General features: G+C 40.6%; 1 protein-coding gene across 3 annotated transcripts; it reads left to right on the top strand.

The window, feature by feature from the left end:
* The first annotated feature begins 2,548 nt into the window (after positions 1–2,548).
* Positions 2,549–8,583, top strand: NOL12 (nucleolar protein 12). Of its 3 annotated transcripts, none has more exons than XM_053470181.1 (7): positions 2,549–2,620; positions 3,631–3,757; positions 4,072–4,177; positions 4,507–4,555; positions 4,982–5,124; positions 5,859–5,950; positions 7,362–8,583. In XM_053470181.1, exons 1-7 carry the CDS (start codon positions 2,581–2,583, stop codon positions 7,549–7,551), a joined length of 747 nt encoding a protein of 248 aa, XP_053326156.1. In that variant the 5' UTR covers positions 2,549–2,580; the 3' UTR covers positions 7,552–8,583. The 3 variants fall into 3 exon arrangements, with proteins under 3 accessions (XP_053326156.1, XP_053326154.1, XP_053326157.1); XM_053470179.1 differs by having other exon boundaries at positions 2,571–2,659; XM_053470182.1 differs by having other exon boundaries at positions 2,577–2,647.
* The last annotated feature ends 12,226 nt before the right edge of the window (positions 8,584–20,809 follow it).

The following is a 20,809-nucleotide window of genomic DNA, read 5'->3' as shown; positions in this document are numbered from 1 at the left end:
GCCCTTTTGCCCCCAAACAGCCAGGCAAAATCATTCATGTGGGGTATCACTGCGCTCAGGAGATGTTGCTGAACACATATTGGGGTGTTTTGTGATAGTGACATAAACGAAAACATTTTAATTCATACCTGAAGTAAAATGTGTGTGGCAAAACAAATGCAAAAAAATGACTACCATTAAGTTTGACATAGGCTGCTGGTAGAATAAGTGCATGGAAAGAGTTAAAATACCAGCATTTGGAATACCCTGGGCTGTCTAGTTTTCAAAAATATATGACTTGATGGGGTAAATTTCATTGGCCGGGTTCAAAGATACCCGAAATGGCACATGGGGGGAAGAATTACCAGATTTGGAAAAAAATGGCTTTGAAATAGCAAAACGCTACCTGTACTTATTGCCCCATAATGGGTAGAAAAAAGCAAAAAAACATAAAAACATTGGGTATTTCCAAACTCAGGACAAATAGTAGAATATATTTAGCAGGTTTTTTCATTACCTTTTATAGATGAGTAAAAGATTTTTCAACTAAAAGTTAGAAACAGTCATTTTTTTCTAAATTTTTCACCATATTTTATACTTTTTTTAATAGTAAATAATATGATACAATCAAAACAATGTCATCTAAAGAAAGCCCTTCTTGTCCTGAAAAAAAACAATATCTAATGTGTGTGGGTTCAGTAAACGGGAAAGAAGAAAATTACAACTAAACACGAGCAGCGCAGAAATGTTAAAAAGGCCATTGTCACGAAGGGTACAAAAAGTAAAATCAGCCTTTGTCACGAAGGGGTTAAAAAAAGTTGCCCATTTATGGCCAAATATCGGTGACAAATTAGGCATCAGACTGTGTGAGTAGGGTTATACTTTTTTTTTCCATTTTTACGGGGGAGACCAAAAAATTGGAAAATGTCTGTGAGAACGAGTGATTCCAGTTTTCGTGAGTTGGGCAGAGCTGGCGGCAGGTGTGTGCAAAAAAGTAGTCAGATGACCCCTGGTATACCAATCCCAAGTACGCTGAAGTCTTCCACCCTTGCTCAAGTAGTGCTAAATTCTTGTCCACCCAAGACTACCAAGGACTCAAGGAGGGGTCATGTGCTGGTGACTTGATGAGATCCAGGGGGCAGAAGCTATCCTATGGTGAAGCATAGAATGAAACAACTACCAGCGCCACCACAACCCAGAGCAAAGATGGGCACGCACAATCAAATGATAGGTACAGATGTATTTTTGGTCCAGAAGAAAGTGAGGAAGAGGAGTGAGGAACTCTTGCAGCAGGAGTGGATCTTAACCTTCCTTGTGCCCAAGTGGAAAAGGATATAGTCATCGACAATTACACCGATTTAGATTACGAGCCAGATTTGGAGGGGTCAAGTGACATCTTCCAGTACTTTCTCTGTTAGATGTGTTGCTTCTTCCACTCTGTAGAAGCAGAGTAGCTATGCCACAGGTTCCCCTTCATACACTGGCATCACCACAACCATCACTATCATGGAAAAAACTTCAGGTCCCGATGCGTCCGCAAGCTCCCGCGGTCACGTGACCCCACCCTGCGAGCTATTTGTTTCAGCTCTCCAGCCAAGTTGGAGGCAGCCTGACGACGTGGGAAGTGGTTGCTGGGCAGGTAAGTCCTTACAACAGCAAAACCACAACAGCCGCCAGCAGCAGCCAAAGCAAAGGGCATGGTGAGGCCTCAGCCTTCTCTAAGAATCTGACTGGTTCTGACTGGTTTCCAGAGACAAGAGAGGCATCCACTGCACCAGTCTACCCTAGAATACTTTGGGGATCTCCATTGAATGGGCATTTCAAATAAACTGACACAACTACTTGTCAGCTGTTGGAGGGCCATGTCATCCCCCTAATTACCTACCTTAAACAAAAACTGCATGACGAATAGAAAGCAGCGTAAAAAAAAAAAAAGTAAAATACATTTAAGAAAATATAAAAGAAAAAAACAATATAAAACAAAATCCTTGCTGCTGAATACTTCTGTCACTTAAGTTCTGGGCAACAAATAAAATGCAACATGCAATATATAAGTACAAAAAAGTAGTTATCACAAACTATAATAGATTGCTGATAAAATAAATAAAAATAATAAGTTTGCCTGAAAAGTGACAAAATGGGTTGTCTTCTTTTAATTAACATATGGTTTTGTGGAGTGGTTTTGATATATACTATTGAAAGTGTTTCAAAAATGTCAAACTAGATGAAATTCCTGGCCTATAGGGCAGTTTTCAAATCATGGCAACTTACTGAATATATTTTGGGTATTTTCCACATTGGCTCCAGTTGTTTAAAATTGATATACCTATAAAAGTGTAGGGGGAAAATTCGCTTCATACACAGAAACAAAATTGAACCACCCCATTCACACCTATTGCAGACGTATAAGTAATGCTTATCTTCTGCAACCCTTAGACAACAGAACGGCTTGAACGGATATGAAAAAAGAAATGAATCTCTGTGGAAAGAGCTCTAAAGGTTCTCTAGTGCATACCACTTGCGTGAAGTCATTTAAAACAGACAGGGCCCGTTTCAATGACGTCACTGCGTCGCAAGTTACGTTAATGGAGAACTTTGCGCATGCGCAATAGAAAAGAAACAACACGCGAGCGTGCAGCCGGTATGTTAACGTGGGTTTGTACGTCCTGTAAGTCATCTGGTAAGAGGAGAAACGTGCTAGTGTCTGTGAGACCGAGTCTGGGTTGTATTCGCTACGAGTGCGTATAGCAATGTGTGTCACATGTCACTAACTGGCTCAATAAACATCAAGCCCCAAAATATTACGTATCTTTATATAGCTTTTCAGTGTGGTTATTGCAGTGACTACTTTTAGGTGTTTCACAGTTATTTAAATTAAATTGTATACGTTTAGGTTTATTACAGTGTTAGTAGGAGTATCTGGCATGTATAATTATTTACAGTAATATTTGTAAATACTGTGATAAGTTGTATAATATTTGGGGGGTGGCGATTGACCTGTTTATTTTTTAGCAGTATGAGTAAGCCACATGGTCACTTTGAAAATTATGGATTCATCTGATGTGATTTTATTTTGGTTAGGATTGCTGAACAAAATAAACGCCACTTCTCCCTTATTTCATTGTCAGCTGTTTTATAATAGTTATACTCATATATTCATACATTAGAACATGTAGTGAATATATATTCTGATGCTGTTTGTATTGTAACATAACATTTGTTTCAGTAACCTCATCTAGTCTACCTGTTTCATATTTGTTTGCCCAACCCAATACCCACAGCTGTTTTCTGAGCAGGAGATGCGGTTGGTCAAAGTTATCTCCTGGCACATGACATACTTACTGCCAGTCACCGGCACTGATTCTGTGAATGCTGCAAGTGGGTCTAACAAGACACTTTGATTTCAGTGGGGCGCTTTCTTACCACTGATTGGCACATAGTACTTCAATAGGTATTATTTGTCTGAGTCTGTCAGGGACAATAAACTGCCTTTACCTTGACCGTTGTGTTCAAGCTGCCTTTCTGTAACTGCAGATTTACTCTAATTTGTAGATTGGTTCTTGCTATCCCTTTCAAAACAATATATGACGAGCTTCTACTAAGTACATGCCTTGTTTACGGTTTCTTCTTTGTCTTGGTTCTTATTTTTAGGAGTCCTAACTGTCGTTTTCACAAGTAGTGGTGTATGGTGCACGCAACAAAAAAAAATGGGGAAAAAGAAACAGAATAAGCGTGCTGTCGGCAGACGGGAACTGGTATTTGATGAGGAGATGAGACGGTGAGTGACTGAATAATTTCAATGTATATTTAGATTAAAATAGATGAGTAGCTTCAGAGAATATTTGACGGTTTTACTTCAAAGGGACCGTGTGTACACCTGTAAATCCCAGAAACAAATGTATACAACATATAGGACAGGCACAAGTTAAAGGAAAAATAGTAACTGTGTTATGAGAACTTCTGTGGTGCCAAGAGTAATGTATAATGAAACACTGCATGACTTCTCTTGATAATCCAGCCTGTCCTTCAAGCTAGGATGCAGATGGTACACCAGTGTATAAGCAATTAACACCAGGATCCCTCTGTTTTTAGTGAATACCTGACTGGATTTCACAAGCGAAAAGTGCAGAGGAGGAAAGCAGCCGTTGAGGAAATAAAACGTAAGATAAAAGAAGAACAGAAAAAGATGAAAGAAGAGGTAAACTTATTACTAGTAATAATCTTTCTAGAAAGTACTTCCAACAGGTGTAAGATATGCACAGTATCAGGTTAAACATACCTGTTGAACCTGAAACACAGCAATATTAGTAGGTACCTATCACTGTGAGCTTGTGCAAGAAGGGTTTTGTAACAGGAGGTTATTGGATTGGCATATCTTTTTGCCCAGGAAAAACTTTTTGCCCCCTCCATAGAGACGGTAAGTTGAAAACTGAAGCTTGCATTGTTTATTTAGTGACTTAAACTACATGGTTAAGGAGTAAGTATATTTTTTTGTGTGAAAAGTTCAGACATGTATATCTTTCTCAGAGGCACAAGGAATATATGAGGATGCTAAAGGAGAGAGAAGATGCGTTGGGTGAGCACCCATCAAAATTATGTCTGTCTTCAGTGTTATTTCCTTTCCTCTGTGAATTTTCCTTCACCTCCCTGTATGTGCTTTGTTTTTCTTTTCTTTTTGGTAAACTTGCTGTTTCAAGGTGGTCCATAAGCGGGTCTACCCACAAATTACCAAAATTTATAGAATTGGCTGTTGAGTCAAGCTTCTTAGGTCAGTTCAACTGTGTTTATTGTAATGGAGCATCTAATGGATATACTGCACAGAACCTTATTATTATTATTAAATCACAAAACAAACTTAATGTAAAGCTCTCAAGTTAAAAAGTGAATGTTCATTTAAATCTGCTAGAACAATGATTTCTACGTTAGAAATAATCCTAGTGATTATTGCTAAAGTGGTTTACTCTTCTCTGAAACCTTTTTTAATGTTTTTGTTTTCCTGTAGAAGAAGCAGATGAGTTGGAAAGGCTTGTTACTTCGAAGTCTGAATCTGTACAGTATGATCACCCGAACCACACTGTAACTGTGACAACTATCAGTGACTTAGACCTGTCTGGTGTTGGTCTTTTGCCTGTTAAAAGAGCAGAGGTATGAAATATGTATTTTAATTTTTACTCATTTTCATTAATACTAACTGTTTGGATACTGTGGAAAGCTAGTGCTTTGTCCATTATTGACCTGCCTTATGTGTTCACCCTGCAGTTATTAATGTTATATCTCATAGTACTTCAGGACAGTGAAATTCATTAAAATGCCTAGTCAATGCAGTGTATAGTATAGTGAACGGAAGTGTGTTTTAGCAGATTTGCATGTTACCTCCCTGTTAAGTCTGTATCTAACCTCACGGTATGAAGCAGACCGTTGGGACACAGATGAGAACAGTACAGGATGACTAAAGATCCATGTGCCGTATTTTGTAGACCTCAGGGATCTCCATTGTAACTAGAAAAAGCAAAACTCTTGTGATGTCATGCTGACGTTACAGGGGGGTTTAATTAAAATGGGAAGAACTTTGTGTCCCCTCTTTTTGGCTCTTCTATATTTGTCTCTTGAACACATAGTAATAATGAGGCAGCACTCTGGAGTCATGTCTGCAGGGTCTTTCCCACTATTGGATTCCTCCTGCTATGTCACTTGCTTAAGGTTGTTATTTTGAACCTTGCAACACTACTATAATTCTTTATAATTCCAGACGTTTGTGGAATTTGTGTATTTTAATTAAACATGTTGTTAATATTCTAATACTTGTTTCCTATTCGTCTGCTGACTTGGCATGAACTTAGTATTCATGTATCTGTAATGTATGTGTAACAATCTCCTAGGAAGAGGAAGCAGAGGAGCAACTTCAGGAAGATCAGCCAAAATCATTGGTATCTGCACCCAGGAAAGCTGGAGACCCGCTCCTGTCTAAAAGGTAAACACGCCTGATCCTTTTTTTAAATGGAGATCCGTACTTTATTTGCTTGTATTTACTCTGGGATTTTGTTCATTTTTATAAAATACTTCTTAACAAGGTTGCATATTTGTTCCAATAATTTGTGTAAAAGTCACCCTACTCTTATTCTTTATCTTCCGTATTGGCTATTTGACAAATGAACATCATAAAAAAAAACATTCAAAGTATCTGAAAAACCTTTGCCGCCAGCATGGCTGATACGATAACTCGATATGCAGACAAAGCAACTTTAATATGATGTTTCTTGTTTTATATTCCCAATATTCATTTGCTTTTAACATATAATTATAGAATGTGACAGCAGATTTGGCCTATCTACTCTGTCCTTGATATAATCTTATTTTAGGCTTTTTCCCAATGTGTTTTTAAATTTAGAAATACGCGCATACATTTGCTCACATACAAACACTTACACACTCTAATGCACACACAGTAATACATGCATACTACTTTCCCCTTCCTTCCTCCCTCGCTAACCCCCTCATCTCAACCGCAGCTTTCCCTCGGGCTGTGAGCAGCCTCGTGTTTTGTGACTACACTGCTGTCGCGAGGGCAGTATACCACTCATCAAGGGGGTGCCCCCAAACCTGTTCAAAATTGTTTACGAAGGGGCAGGCCACCCCTGTAGGTCAGTGTAGCACCCCCCTGATCAGAGAGCACCCTGGGGTGCTCCCACTCCAAGTATGTCACTGCTCCTGTGTACCTAGGCTATGATACACCCCTATCCCATTGAGTCAGCCAAATAGCGGCATGTAGCGTGTAAGGTACTTCATGTAGAATTTAGAATTTCTTTTTTAGAATTTTTTTTAATTACTTACAAAAGTACGAGGTACGCCATGCTCATCGAGACTGGGCTCATCGATTCTGTGACATACATCCAAAAATAATGTCCCTACAATCGTGATCGCAGGGGCACTGCTGGCACCCTGAGTAACACCCCGAGCCTTTGATCACTCCCACAGGAGCAATTCTGCAGGCTCAAACCAGCCATCGTGTTCTCAGATGCCACAGGCGGCTTCAGGGAAGGAGTTGTGTGTTTATTAGCCACAACATTTCACTGCTGCCTGATCGCTCCATTTTAGGGGTTAATACCAGTTTTGTACAGGGCTCTGCTGCTGCTGGCCTGCCTGGAAGCCCACTGTGCGTGGGTGCACTAAACGAGTGGGTAATCAGAGCTGAACAAAGTCCATAGCAAAAGCACATAAACTGCTCTGATCATTTAGTGCAAACATGGTTAAAAAAAAAGTCCTGAAGGGGTTAATATAACTGGATTCAGCACTGATGGAGTAGGAGAATCCTGGGAGTGCGGAACATTTAGACAATACCATACACTGACTATGTTAATAAGATATATCCTCTCTCTCTGTAGGATCTGCTCTCTTACGGCATCTCTTCATTCACGTAGTCAGCGTAAATCCACAAAACGCCCTTCAAGAACCCAGGACAGCAAAAAGCAAGTAGGTGCCAAGGTGACTGGCCGCACTAGTAGAGTGACTGGACGCACAACTAAGGCCCAACGGAGGAGGCAAACTGGCAAATCCCGGAGGAATAGAGACTAAAGCGTGTCACTAAGAATGGTGGCACAGATGTGCTTATGGGTTGAAGCTGCATTTGAAGATTATTCCAAAGATCTATGATGCATCGTGAGACAGCTGCTAAGTTGTTCATGTTGAAATGCTTTTTATATGTTTTCTTCTTCTTCTTCCTTGGATAACATTTTTGTCCCTCAGGGCCATGTAAGAATTAAGAGATTCTTTCTACTAAACATTTGTAAAATATTCTTACTTACATGTATTTGTTTGATGCACGTGTTTTTTTTTTTTCCCATAAGAACGTTTTTAAATAAAAATAACATCACGCTGACGATAGTCAGTAATGCTGCAACCTGGGCTCTGCAGGATCTCTCTGTACATTACACAAAATACCACCTGTTTAAAGTTGGGGATACAGCAGCGAATAGCAATACGGTATTCTAATCAGAGGCCAGTGCTGCTACCAATAAGAGAGGAGGGGCTGGCATCGTCTTATTTAAAAGGTCCCCGCGTGCTTTGTGATTCATGTGTATGAAAAGGACACTTTCCCAGGGTAATGATGCAGGTAACCAATGGAAAATGGGTTGTAAAGACAAATAACTGTTTCATTTTGGCAGGATATATTGTAAGTTTTGAAATATGCAAATTTAAGGTAACTTTTTTAATGTAACTTTATGGTAAGCCTCTAACATACTGTATATAGCATGCACACGTTATCTGAGATACCTATAAATGGTTTAATAACTGACTGTATGCTGGGTTAATGTGATAATATATATATGTCATATTTATGCATGTAAGCAATCATCTGTACCCAGATCCCTTTCTACCATGCTTTCTAACCACCTCCTGTCCTCTACCTGCTGGATTTAGTAAGTGGATTTTGAGTGGCTTCAGTTGACCTGCTGTAAGTATCAGAACGTTATCTTTGTTATTGATGTTCCCAGAATACATGTACAATTATAGAGTGGAAATTGCGAGGGTTACGTGAAAGGTTGCTGTGTGCTTTAACCGTGTGTGTTTCCAGGAGCAGGGACGGAAATAAATACAATGGAAGCATTTATTTCTTAACTGCAATTGGTGGTGTACAACAAATTGTGCTTTTAATGACGTGACATTTGTATAGAAATCATTGGCTGGACTCATGGTAAAGGTGGCTACATGGTATGATTGAATTTTAGGTGCTACAGACAAGGAGCCTTGGAAGTATGTATACTTTATTATACTTAACTGTAGTATTTAGCTTCAAATGTACTCCAGCTCAGTGTGGCCACTGAAAATGCTTTATATACGGTAGTTTTGGGATTGTGCTAGGTGTTTTATTTTTTCTGTGCTTACATATGGATTTGCCTGGAGCAAGTGAGCTTCCTGGTGAATTCTATGAAGAATATCAGCGGCTGGAATACTGTGTTCACACCAGAACCCTAAGAACGTTGTTCAAAACCAATTGTGACCCTTGATGTTTTGTTTATCGCTACAATTGCTATGCAGCATTTGTGATGACAGCAGGTTGCTTATAGCTTAAAATAACACTGGCTAGAGGGCTATACAAATACACCACTCTAGGCTGAGAGATGAATGAGGTGCTTGTAACTTCTTTATAGAAGGATCGCTTGTTATAGAATTTGTTCTTTGGTCTGTGATGCGTATTAAGACCCAATTTGATGATTTTTGTGAAAGTTTTATTTTTTTGTAATTGCATTATTGTTCATTAAAGCCATTCCACTATTCTCATCCTGTATAAATGCTTGGTATGGCCTAATGTCATGACCCCCTGTTTCTTACTTTGTTAACCCATTCACAGAAAGAGGGCAAAGATTTTACCCCAATAATTAACATTTTTGTGACTATACACTACCATACAAAGGTTTGGGCTCACTTTTCCATTAAAATAACATCAAAAATCAAATACAGTGTAGATGTTATTAATGTTGTAAATTACTATTGTAGCTGGAAACGGCTGATTTTTAACGAAATATCGTCATAGGCATACTTTATCAGCAACCTACTTTGAAGCAGTAGGGTTGAGTGTTTTTAAGGCAGTATTTTGCATGCCGCCTCAGGGGGTAAAACGGGTTAATAAAGTAGAACCTCTTCCTTAGATGGCGATTCTCTCTTCTCAGGTTTACACGTCTATTTATCAGTGTCATTACTTATTCATCAGTCTGCTTTGAGCCGCATTATTCTCCTCTGTCACCATTACGGTCACATTACTGTCATCTGCTGTGTGCTTGCTGCTACGCTGAGGGGGGTCCACCTTTCGTGAGAAGCTTCGTTAAGCGGTATGGTCTGTGGATGAAGGTGGGGGTGAACCTGTTTGGATAATATTTATTTTGTACGGTGTAATATAAAAAACACAGATAAACATAGTTAAAACTGTAGGTAGTCCCTGTCAGAGCTTTGAAGTTCTGGTTTAAAAAGCATTGCATTCATGGCAGTGAGTGGCATGATGTTGTTTCAGCAAGACCTGTTTTATGTTACTGTAATATTTCCTGATTTATGATAGTTTCCGTTTCAAGTGAAATTCACCTTTATCATTCCCGAGTGCTCTAGATGTGAGGAGTGTATTGCTTGTCTTCCGTGATCTGAGCAGTCCGAGGAAAGCTTTGTTTACCTTGTTTGGGCCAATATTATAGTCTGCAATTTTCCCTGATGTAAAGAATCTGAATTTAATTATTCATTGGTATTGTCTTAGATTCTGAATAGCTTTATGCCTATCCCATGCATGTTTAAATCCCTCACTGTATGAACTACCACTTCTGAAAAGAGGCTGTTCCATGTATTTACCACCCTCTCTTCAGCTTTAGACTGTCTTCTAACATTTTTCCTCTGAATAAACTTCATTCCCTTTATGCATTTCAATGTTTCTATGGCATACCCCCTCTTTTGTCTTTCCTTCAAGATCCTTTAGTCTTTCCTGATCATTTTTATCCTGCAAACCATTTACCATTTTAGTAGTGCTCCTCTGGACACTGCACTTTAATATCAATAGCCTTCTCGATGCTGTATAGCTAAAGTAACGCCTTTAGCTATACAACCCAGCACTCTGCTTGCTTTTTCCAACACTATTGCATTGCTTGCTTACCTTTTTAAGTCCTCAGAAATAGTTTCTCCTAAGTCTCTCTAATTTGCCATTGATGGAACCCAGTTATATTCTGCCTTGTCAGTTATAATATGTCACAAGTGCATTATTTTAAATGTATTAACGTTTAATTGTAGCTGCCACACGCTTGACCATTATTCTAATTTGCTTAAATCTCTTGGCTTGTTCCATCAGTGATCCTGCTGCAGACCTTTTGTATCTTCTGCAAAAAGACACACTTTACCATAAAGACCTTTTCCAATATCACTAATAAAAATATTTAAAAATATGGGTTCCAATAGGAATCCTTGAAGTACCCCAAAAACTGCAATTGTATGACGTAACAACATAAGACTTGCTGATCTAAAGCTGCCCAAGTCTTCCCTACTACCGTTTTACGAGGTGGTACCACAGTTCCCAACTTCCAGTATTCTAAAACTATACCTGCTGATAACTGATTAAAGAAATCTGACAATTTTCCTTGGACACTTCAACGCTCTTTAACCCCTTCACGTCCGGTGCCTTTGCCATGCTCAAGTGGGCTCAGCGGTTCTGTGATGTACCTGGTACATTATCCCCCAAAAAATGCCCAAAACTCTCCACAATCGTGGTGATTGCGGGGGTGCTGCTGCCTGCCCAGGTGTCTGGGCAGACCAGCAAAGCCACCCCGAGCCTTTGATCGCTCCCACGGAGTGATTCTGTAGGCTCAAAATGTGTTTGCCAGTTTTCAACTGCCACAGGCAGCTTCAGGGAAGGGGATTGCTGCCCGATCGCTCCATGAAAGCGACAGTGCAGCGTTAACCCCCCCCCTTTCAATGTCCATTTTGTATGGGTAATACCCGTTTTGTTCTGGGTTCTACTGCTGCTGGTCTGCCTGTGCAACAACAAAAACAAGCCCCCACAAGCCTTTGATCGCTCCTGCAGAGACGAGGCTATCCTGTGGAGACCAACCCCAACCCTCCCCTGCTGATTAAGAGTGATCAAGGCATTGCTTGTGGGGACTAAAAATGCTCCTATGGAGCGACAGCATTGGAAGAGTTAAAAACTGCTGCAGAACCAATCAAAAGTGGGCTGCTGATCAGATCACTCCTGGCCATGTGATGTGATCAGTATGGCAGCACCTGGATGACTCTCCTAGAAAGAGAAAGGAGTCATCTAAGGTAAGAATGAAAGAAAACCAACAAATTATTAATAAAAAAAAAAAAAAAAATTACCTGATCACTTGTCAGTGACATTTTAAGTCACTGATTATTGATCGGTCTCCCTGATCAATATCAGTGGCCTAAACTTGTCACTTAAAGTGATCTGATTAAAATGCACATGTTCCATAACATGACTTATCTATGCATGTGGGGTATTGCTGTACTATTTTGTTCTTTCACATATCCGCTCAGAAAAATAAACATGGTAAAACCTAAAGTGGATGTGAATAGTTTTCTTTTTTATTTGTCAGACTAACTGGATTCGCTGAGCTTTCTAGTTTTTGGAAATATATAGTTTTAGGGAGTTCAAATTAAATATGGGACCTCTACTGTGTCTCAAATGAGACCCACCAAACTGATCTGTCAAAATTCCGTGTTGTGCTCCAATTTTGAACCCCCGGTGCCAAAGAGACATACCCTACCCATGTATATGAGGCATTCCTGTACTTGGGGGTGTTTACTGAAGCAACATGTGATTTGTATTCAGAATTTCATGTACCTAGGGAACAAAATACTGAAATGCTGTGTTTGGATAGAATGGCTTTGTTAAAATGAGAGAAAAATTTTTTTACTGCAATGTTTAGGACTGGCGCCAAAATCGTTAAATCAAGTGTTAAAATGCACCTAGTAAAATACTCTGGGATGTCAACTTTCAAAAAAATACATACTTTTGTTTAGCACTTTTTCTGTGGCAACTCCCAGCATACCACATTAAAAAATATATATTTTAAGTACCAAAATAAATAAAAATACCAGGCATATGTGGTGGTTCCAAAAACAGAACAACTACCTAAATACACTTTTGAAGGTTTTTTTCCATTTGCACTGGTTGTATATAGTTTTTATAGGTGAAACTTATAAACCTAATTTTCCCCACATTATTTGAAAAAAAAAAATATATATAATGTGTGGGGGTGCACCAAATGAGTTGGTGGGCAATCAGAGTTGAATAAAGGCATAGCAAAAGCAAAAAATACGCTCTGGTCATTTAGTGCTGATTCCGCACCTTTTTTAAAAAAAAAAAGAAACATTTTTCACATCCACTATGCTGTTTCACCATGTTTATTTTTGTAGAGTAGATATGTGAAAACAAAATAGGTCTTGATTTATCTTTAGTAGCACCCCCCAAGTACAGCAATACCCCACATGCATAGATAACTCATGTTTCTCAGATATTGTGGAGTCAAAACTGGAACATGCATATTTGAATTTTTAAGCTTTTTTTTTTGTAAAAAGTTTGTGGGGGCAAATATTAACCTCTACAATGCCGCAATGATGTCTTACAGAGCAATCGGGCTGCAGGGGAGGGTGGGGGCTGGTCTCCAATCTGTCCCTGCAGCTGCCTCTACACCGGCAGGGAGGAGTCTCTGATCACTCCTGTAGGAGTGATCAAAAGGCTTGTGGGGGCTCTTTTTTGGCGTTGCTGGTCTGCCTGGGCTTCTGTACAAAACTGGTGTTAACCCCTAAAATGCGGCGATCGTGGCTTTGGCGCGATCAGGCAGCTGGAGAATGTTGTGGGGACCCAACAACAAACAACCCCCTTCCCTGAAACCAGCGATTGCATTTTGAGCCTACAGAATCGCTCTTGGGAGTGATCGGGGGCTTGGAGGGGCCGTGCTGCAGTGCCCCAGCGATCAAAACGATTGTGGGGGCATTTTTTTTTTGGATGCCGTACCTGGTATGTCATGGTGCCACTTGTACCATGTTAACATGACGTACCAGGTACAGCATCCAAAAAAAATGCCGTGAAGGGGTTAAACCATACTGTTAATCACTGAAGCCCAAATACTCTTCTACATTGACATCCAAAATACAGCCTAGATTTGTGAATACTAAATCTAGAACAGTCCCCTTCCTTGTTGGCTCAATCCCTGTAAAGATTCTAAGGTGTTCTGTAGTCATGGCTGACCCAGCTGTCTGGCTTTTTAGTCTACAACATAGATTAAAGTCCCTCATAACCTGATTTTTCATTAGCACATTAGCTATTTCTTCAACTAGCAGATGATCAATGTCTTCTACTTGTCCAGGGAGTCCATGTCACGGAGCTGGATAGTCCGACCGACTACCTCAGCTGTCTTGTGCTCCCTTAGCCTGGGACACACACTTTCCCCAGTTCCCCAGTCACTAGCCGAGACTCAGTGTAGGGTATAAACCAAAATGAAGACTGACTTATTTCTCACACACAGGGCTGGATATATCCAGCAAAACGCACATTAACATAATCAAGATATTGGGATACAAACCGCCCCCCTTAATCTGCCTCCTAGAGACAACAGGGGCAGTAAAGGGATTAACAGTACAATAGGGTCCCAACTATCTATTACTGGCCCAAATCAGTTCCAAGGTTTGGCCAGGGTAAATGTCTATAGTGGTGGAAGGGGGGGGGGGACTGCTTTATACAACATTAAACTGAAACAATGTCGGTCACTCCCTGGTTGCAGATCCTGGCTGTCTGCCGCAGATAATCCCCTCAGAAAGTGATGAGATGATTTCCTGCTGGGGGTAGCCACAGAAGTCTTTACAAAGTCAGGGCCCATAGTCAATAGGGAGGAGGCTGGCTGTCAGGCCTCTCCAGTGGCCCCAGTGATGGAGGGTTCCATCACAATCCATATATCCCACCTATGCAAACTACTACTTTGTTTCTAAGTGCTGATCCCTCTACAGGAAGATGGAAAGGCCATGGGGCGTGGCGTTTCCTTCCCTGACTTCAGGCATTGCTTGTATGTTCCAAGCTGGTCTTGGTACAGGTGCCATTCATTCCTATGCTAGTTTGTTTGCTCCCTTGTTCTGACCTTGGCTCGTATCTGAACTACCCCAGCTATTTTGTCCCTCGACTTTGGCTTGCTTACCTTACATGAACCTGGGCTGCCTGCTTAGACCTCTGAACTGTTCGGCCACGGTTGTGCTCCATCCCCCTGGCTGTCTGTCATTGCCCAAGGCCTTACGCTCCTAGCTGTGACCTTAACAGGTAGACTCATGAACCGAGATGTTAACCAATTCCAAAGATTCCTTCAAGTATTTAGCTGTTACTCTAGGGTTCTTTCTTACCACTTTGAACATTCTACGCTGTGCCCTTGGAGTCATCTTGGTCGGGGGGTCCACTTCTTGGCTCTTGTTCAGTTTTCTCCCTTTGGGTAGTGAGTGTCTGCCACCACCGGTGGCTTAATTGTGTAATTTTGGGAATGGGCTACCACCATTCATTTTTCTATAGTGAAGGTAGAAATCCAAATTCCTAGTGGATTTTAACCTTTCCTTTGCCGTCATCAATTGTTATCTTGTGTATATATATTGATCATCTTTTTAAATGGAATTTGTTATTAACTTTTAAATGTTATTTATTTGTGCTGTCTGCTAGAGTAGCCACAATACTAAATTATTTACATTTTTAATCAATTTGGGTAACTGTGTTCTGGTGAATATGTAAACTGTTTGAAATTACTTTGTAACCCTTTCCAGTTTTATGCAAATCAATAATTCTTCATTGTAGGTCTGGGATTTATTTTTTGTTTGACATCAGCGGATGCTTTTTGTGAATTGCAAGCTCCAAATGCTTGAGTTTTTTTTTTGTCAAAGTAGCTCAAAAACAGACCTCCAATCCTGTTTCATTGAGGAGACTCCACTTTGCTAACTCCTGACTCATTAGCCTACGCTGTGAATGTTTGAATGATGTATTCAATATGGAAAAGAACAATGTAATAATTTGGGGACAGAGATGTCGTACGCTGGGCTGTTTGGGGACAAAGTTGAATCATGGTGGTCTGTTTGGCGACAAAGATGGCACGTCCTATGTGTGTAATTTGGGTGCTGGTCAGGTTCTATGTGGGAAGTGTGAATGCCAGGGCTGGCCTTTGGGGTGTGCAACCTGTGATCTATGCCTGTAATTTAGGGGGTTTTATCTATACCTTTTTAATGCTGAGTTTTCATGTGAATTCCAATTGATCTATACCTGCAATGCTGAGTTTGTGTGTTCTGTTAATCTATACCTGCTATGCTATGTTTCCATAGATTATTTATGTATACCTGCAAATACAGAGTTTTTATGTCTTATTCAGTTCATCTATACCTGCAGTGCTGTTTAAATGTGTTGTTTATTTGATCTATACCTGAACTACAGAAAGTAAGTAAAAGAGAGGTATGGCTTTAGTGAATGAAGGGACAAAGGGACTCTGGTGATGATAAGATTACAGGGGAGAGGACCTTTCAATGTCACAGTAGGGTCCGAAGGAGGGAAGACTGCACTTACTCTCACAGTCTTCCCCTAATCTACGGTCAGTGTGGCAAATATTTTGTTTTTTGGTGTTGGAAATGCTCTTATGGGGTCCAATTTTTCAATATAATATAGGCAGCAGAGTCTAATATTAATATATATTGGCAGCATGGTATAATAATGATATATTTTTCGGCAGCATGGGCTAATATTTATACATACTGGCAGCAGGGGCTAATATTTATATATATATATATATATATATATTGGCAGCAGGAGCTAATATTAATATATTTAATCAGCAGGGGCTAATATTTATATATATTGGCAAAAGGGGCTAATATTAAAGAATGAAGACTAACTGCCAGTTCAGCTGTTATTTTGAAATCATATTTCAAATTACAATTTCTTGCCACTGTATGTGCTTGATTCTATACACCTGTTTACAACATCAGACATTAGTAGGGATGTCCACATACTTTTGATCATATAGTGTATATTCAAAATAGAAGTAATATATGGGACATCATCAATTGTCTGAGTTTTATAAGGTAGCAGAACTATGGGGATTATCTGAAAGTTTGTAAGATAATGAGAAAATTGGTCTTAAAATAAGACCTCCTTTCAAACTACATGTATCAGAGATACGTCTTCCTCCAGACAACTAATAACATATACTAATAATGTTATGTTTACAGTGGAGTAAGAACATTTTAAATGTTAGGGGTTGGATTGGCCATGGACTGCATCATGGTAGAGAACACATAGATAAATCAAAGTTATGACTCATCTTTGCACATATAGGGAAATCTACAAGTCCTTGCCTATGGATCAATAATGTAAGCTGTGTACAGAAGGTAGAGAGCAAAATCCAGTAAATTAATTAATTAATTAAGTGGATTTTGGGTCTGTTGCAGGAATCAGATGAGCTTTCCTTGATTCCAACCCTATATTTTGATGTTCTTGCGCCTTTGGGCTCCTGTGATCCACACAACCCTCTTTGTATCGTGGCACCTCAGTGCGAACTATATACGAGGTGCATTAATGAACATGCCAGGCACAGGTGAGTAAGACTCTAGAAAGTGTGGAGTGGCATTGTGAATATGTATGATTAAATAAAATGGAAATTAGCTAAAATGCTACCGTGTTTCCCCGAAAGTAAGACAGTGTCTTACTTTCTTTTTTTCCCTAAAAGCCCCACTATGTCTTACTTTCGGGGTATGTCTTATATTGGGAAAAAATTGAGAGTGATGGGAGTTATGATGTACTTTTAGAGCATAATTAGATCATGAAAAAGACATTGGAAATGGTACAGCATAACACCCATCACTCTCACACACTTACCAATCAACACACATATACACCAATCCACACGTATACACAAATCCACACACATATACACTAATCCACACACATATACCAATCCACACACATATACACCAATCCACACACATATACACCAATCCACACACATATACACCAATCCACACACACATATACACCAATCCACACACACATATACACCAATCCACACACATATACACCAATCCACACACACATATACACCAATCCACACACACATATACACCAATCCACACACATATACACCAATCCACTCTCACTTAATGCTTTCCTACCTTTCCTTTCTTCTTTCAGCTTCTTTTCCTCCTCTTCGCTCCTCTTCTTCAGTTCTTGTCTCCTTCCGGGTCAGAGGGCACGGACAGCGGTGGGCGCGGCTTCAGTGTTGTGCGCCGGGATCTGACAAGAAACCCCGGCGCACAACAGCTGTTGCCGCGCAGATCACAAGGGAGCGGTATCGGAGGTCATTAACAGACCTCCGGCTCCCTTGAGTGATTTTAAGCCGGGTTGAACCCGGCTTAAAATCACTCAAGGGAGCCGGAGGTCTGTTAAAGACCTCCGATACCGCTCCCTTGCAAGCCTGCTCCTCCAGCGGCGGACATTACTGTCCGTCTCTGGAGGGGTGCCGGGTGCCGCAGGTTGGCACCCCCTGGAGTGTGGCGCCCTGTGCGGTCGCACACCCCAAAGGTCGGCCCTGCTCTAAGGGGCCGGCCTTAGGGGTCTGCGGCCGCACAGGGTTTAAATAAAAACATCGGGGTTTTTTTTCAACTTTATTTAACATCCTCCATGTTAAATAAAGTTAAAAAAACTTTATTTAACATCCTCCATGTTAAATAAAGTTTTTTTTAACTTTATTTAACATGGAGGATGTTAAATAAAGTTAAAAAAAAACCCCGATGTTTTAATTTAAATCCTGTGCGGCCGCAGACACGTAAGGCCGGCCTTGGTGGGGACTTCCCGGCCCCTTAGAGTGGCGGACCCGGCAAATCCCCCGTGTTTCCCCGAAAGTAAGACATATGTCTTACTTTCGGGGTACGGCTTATATTAGCTGACCCCTCTGAAACTCCCGATACGTCTTACAATCGGGGGTGTCTTACTATCGGGGAAACACGGTAGTATAGCATTTTGTGACCTTTATGAAATGTAGTTTTCATAGCATGATGGAATATACGGTATGATGTTTTACCCAATTACACTGTGTTCATATGTCCATTAGTGATGTACCTAATTGTATAATTCATTACCTTTAAATTAATTACCTGCTCACTGCTTTCCATTAATATAGTGAAATTATTTTCATAATCATAGCTCCCATCAGGGAGAAACCTATGCCACAAGTATGTCACAAACCAGTAATTATGTTACCTCACTGTAAAATATTATATATACAAAGTGTTTATTTTTGTGCATTATCAAGTGGTAAGCCCCCTATTTATTTTCATAGGACTCTGATAGCAGCTGTCCTTTGTAATCTACAGAATACCAAATGTTGTATTCCAATAAGCAGAGAGTACCCAACTTACTATAAAATAAAAAGGACTGATTTAGCCTGAACATAATCTTAAAAATGTAATCTTTAGAATGTTGTACATTGGAATTATAATTATGGTTTTATTCTAATTTAGGAGTGAATTTTGTGCAATTTGCACTTGACTCATCGATATACAAGTGTGAGTGTAGAAGCCAGATAAATCCAATTTGAATTGTTTCCACAGTTGATAATCTCCACAACGTGGAGATTCTATGAGTTTCACCTATCTCAGCTTGCCGAGTTGAATCAGCAATTAAGTCAATGGTGGTCACCTAGAGAATAGAATTTGCTGAGCCATCCATCTCAAAGTGTTCAATAAAGATGTTAAAGAGGTGTTGGTGTCTTACGACTGAGGAGTAACATGTTTTTTGTACTATTTTCAGCTGGCAGGAAGCATTTACCGTTACCCATGTAACTTGCACGGACTCCACGGATGGAATCAGTCAGACGGTAAAATACTCCAATACCTATTCTCATATTCACATTACAGAGCCATCTTTAATCATAATGGAGCCCAAAGCCAAGCCTCCCTAGCCCCTCCCCCATCACATTTATACCTGCCCCAGAACCCTGTTCCTTCTTTCCAGGCCTCTTCCTCCATACCTTGGTGGCTGCTAAGGGGCCTAATTGACAGCTGCTGCAGGCCCTCAAGTTAAGTGTGGGCCCAGAGCAGCTGTCCCTATGTTAAAGATAGCCCTCTCCTTTTTCTCCAATCCTCACAGCTGGTGGACATAATACTAAGTGGACACTATATACACCCTGCTAAATTACAATGGTACCCACATAGAAGTGTAGTCACTTAACTGTGAATTGGTTTGACCCTTTTCAAGATAGTACTGTAACTCTCCATCAGTTACCACCACAGTTGTACCCCAATCCAATGCACAGATATTGCTTTTTTGTAATCTTTCATTGTGTCTGTCAGGACTGGCGACTGAATAGTATCTACGAAGAGGTCTCTGAGATTTTTGGAGCTGAAGGTGAGATGCAATACTCTGGATCCTGTGTGGAATTTCCCAGACAATCCAACCAAAAAAGCACATCAGCTATTCAGCACATTCCTGTTAACACTCAACAGAGAAGTACACCTCCTGTAAGACCACAACAAAGAAGCACATCTCCAGGAAAATCTCATCGGAGAGGTTCAGCCCCCACAAGAGAGCAGCAAAACCCTACTTTTACCATGGGATCCCATGAAAGGAACACAAAGCTAGTGGGAACTGAGCAAAGGAGCATTTCTCCCTCAATATATCAAGAGAGAAACATTTCACCATTGACATCTCACCAAAGGAGTGCCTTGCCAGTGAGACCTCATCAAAGAAGCACTTCGCCTGTAAGATCTCAACAGAGGAGCACCTTTCCAGCAAGATCTCATCAAAGGAGCACCTCACCTGCGAGACCTCAACTAAGGAGCACCTCTCCTGAGACACCCCGGCAGAGGAGTATCTCCCCTGCTAGTACACAGCAAAGGAGCACATATCCTGCAAGACCTCAGCAGATTAGTACTTCCACTGCTAGACCTCAACAGAAGAGCATCTTTCCAGTAAGGCCCCACCAAAGGAGCACATCTCCGGCAAGGCAACTACAGAGAAGCACGTCACCTACAACATCCAAACAGGGGAGTACCTCCCCTGGAAGATATCGCCAAAGAAGCCCCTCTCCTGCAAGATACCAACAAAGGTGTGTCTCTCCTGTGAGACCCTTAAAGAGAAGCATCTCCCCTATAAGATATCAGCAGAAAGACATTTCCACCACACAGTCTCAGCAGTGGAGCAACTCTCACATAAGATCCCAACAGAGAAGCACCTCTCCAGTGAGATCTCAGTTCACGTCCACCATCCCTGCAAGAGCTCAGCAGAAAAGGACCTCTCCCACTGTATTACGTCAAAATTTTGTGGATGACA

This window comes from Spea bombifrons, chromosome 6 (genome assembly GCF_027358695.1).
Source record: "Spea bombifrons isolate aSpeBom1 chromosome 6, aSpeBom1.2.pri, whole genome shotgun sequence".
In the NCBI taxonomy this organism is placed as follows: Eukaryota; Metazoa; Chordata; class Amphibia; order Anura; family Pelobatidae; genus Spea; species Spea bombifrons.
The sequence above is the reverse complement of the archived record's forward strand: the minus strand, read 5'-3'. Positions and strand labels throughout refer to the sequence as shown.

What these genes read in the sequence shown, in the direction of transcription:
- NOL12 (XM_053470179.1), top strand. Translation starts at nt 2,581, where the DNA reads ATGCGCAATAGAAAAGAAACAACACGCGAGCGTGCAGCCGGTATGTTA. An exon ending in TTTGATGAGGAGATGAGACG is followed by an intron (nt 3,758 to 4,071) that starts GTGAGTGACTGA and finishes CTCTGTTTTTAG; the next exon opens with TGAATACCTGACTGGATTTC. An exon ending in GACCCGCTCCTGTCTAAAAG is followed by an intron (nt 5,951 to 7,361) that starts GTAAACACGCCT and finishes CTCTCTCTGTAG; the next exon opens with GATCTGCTCTCTTACGGCAT.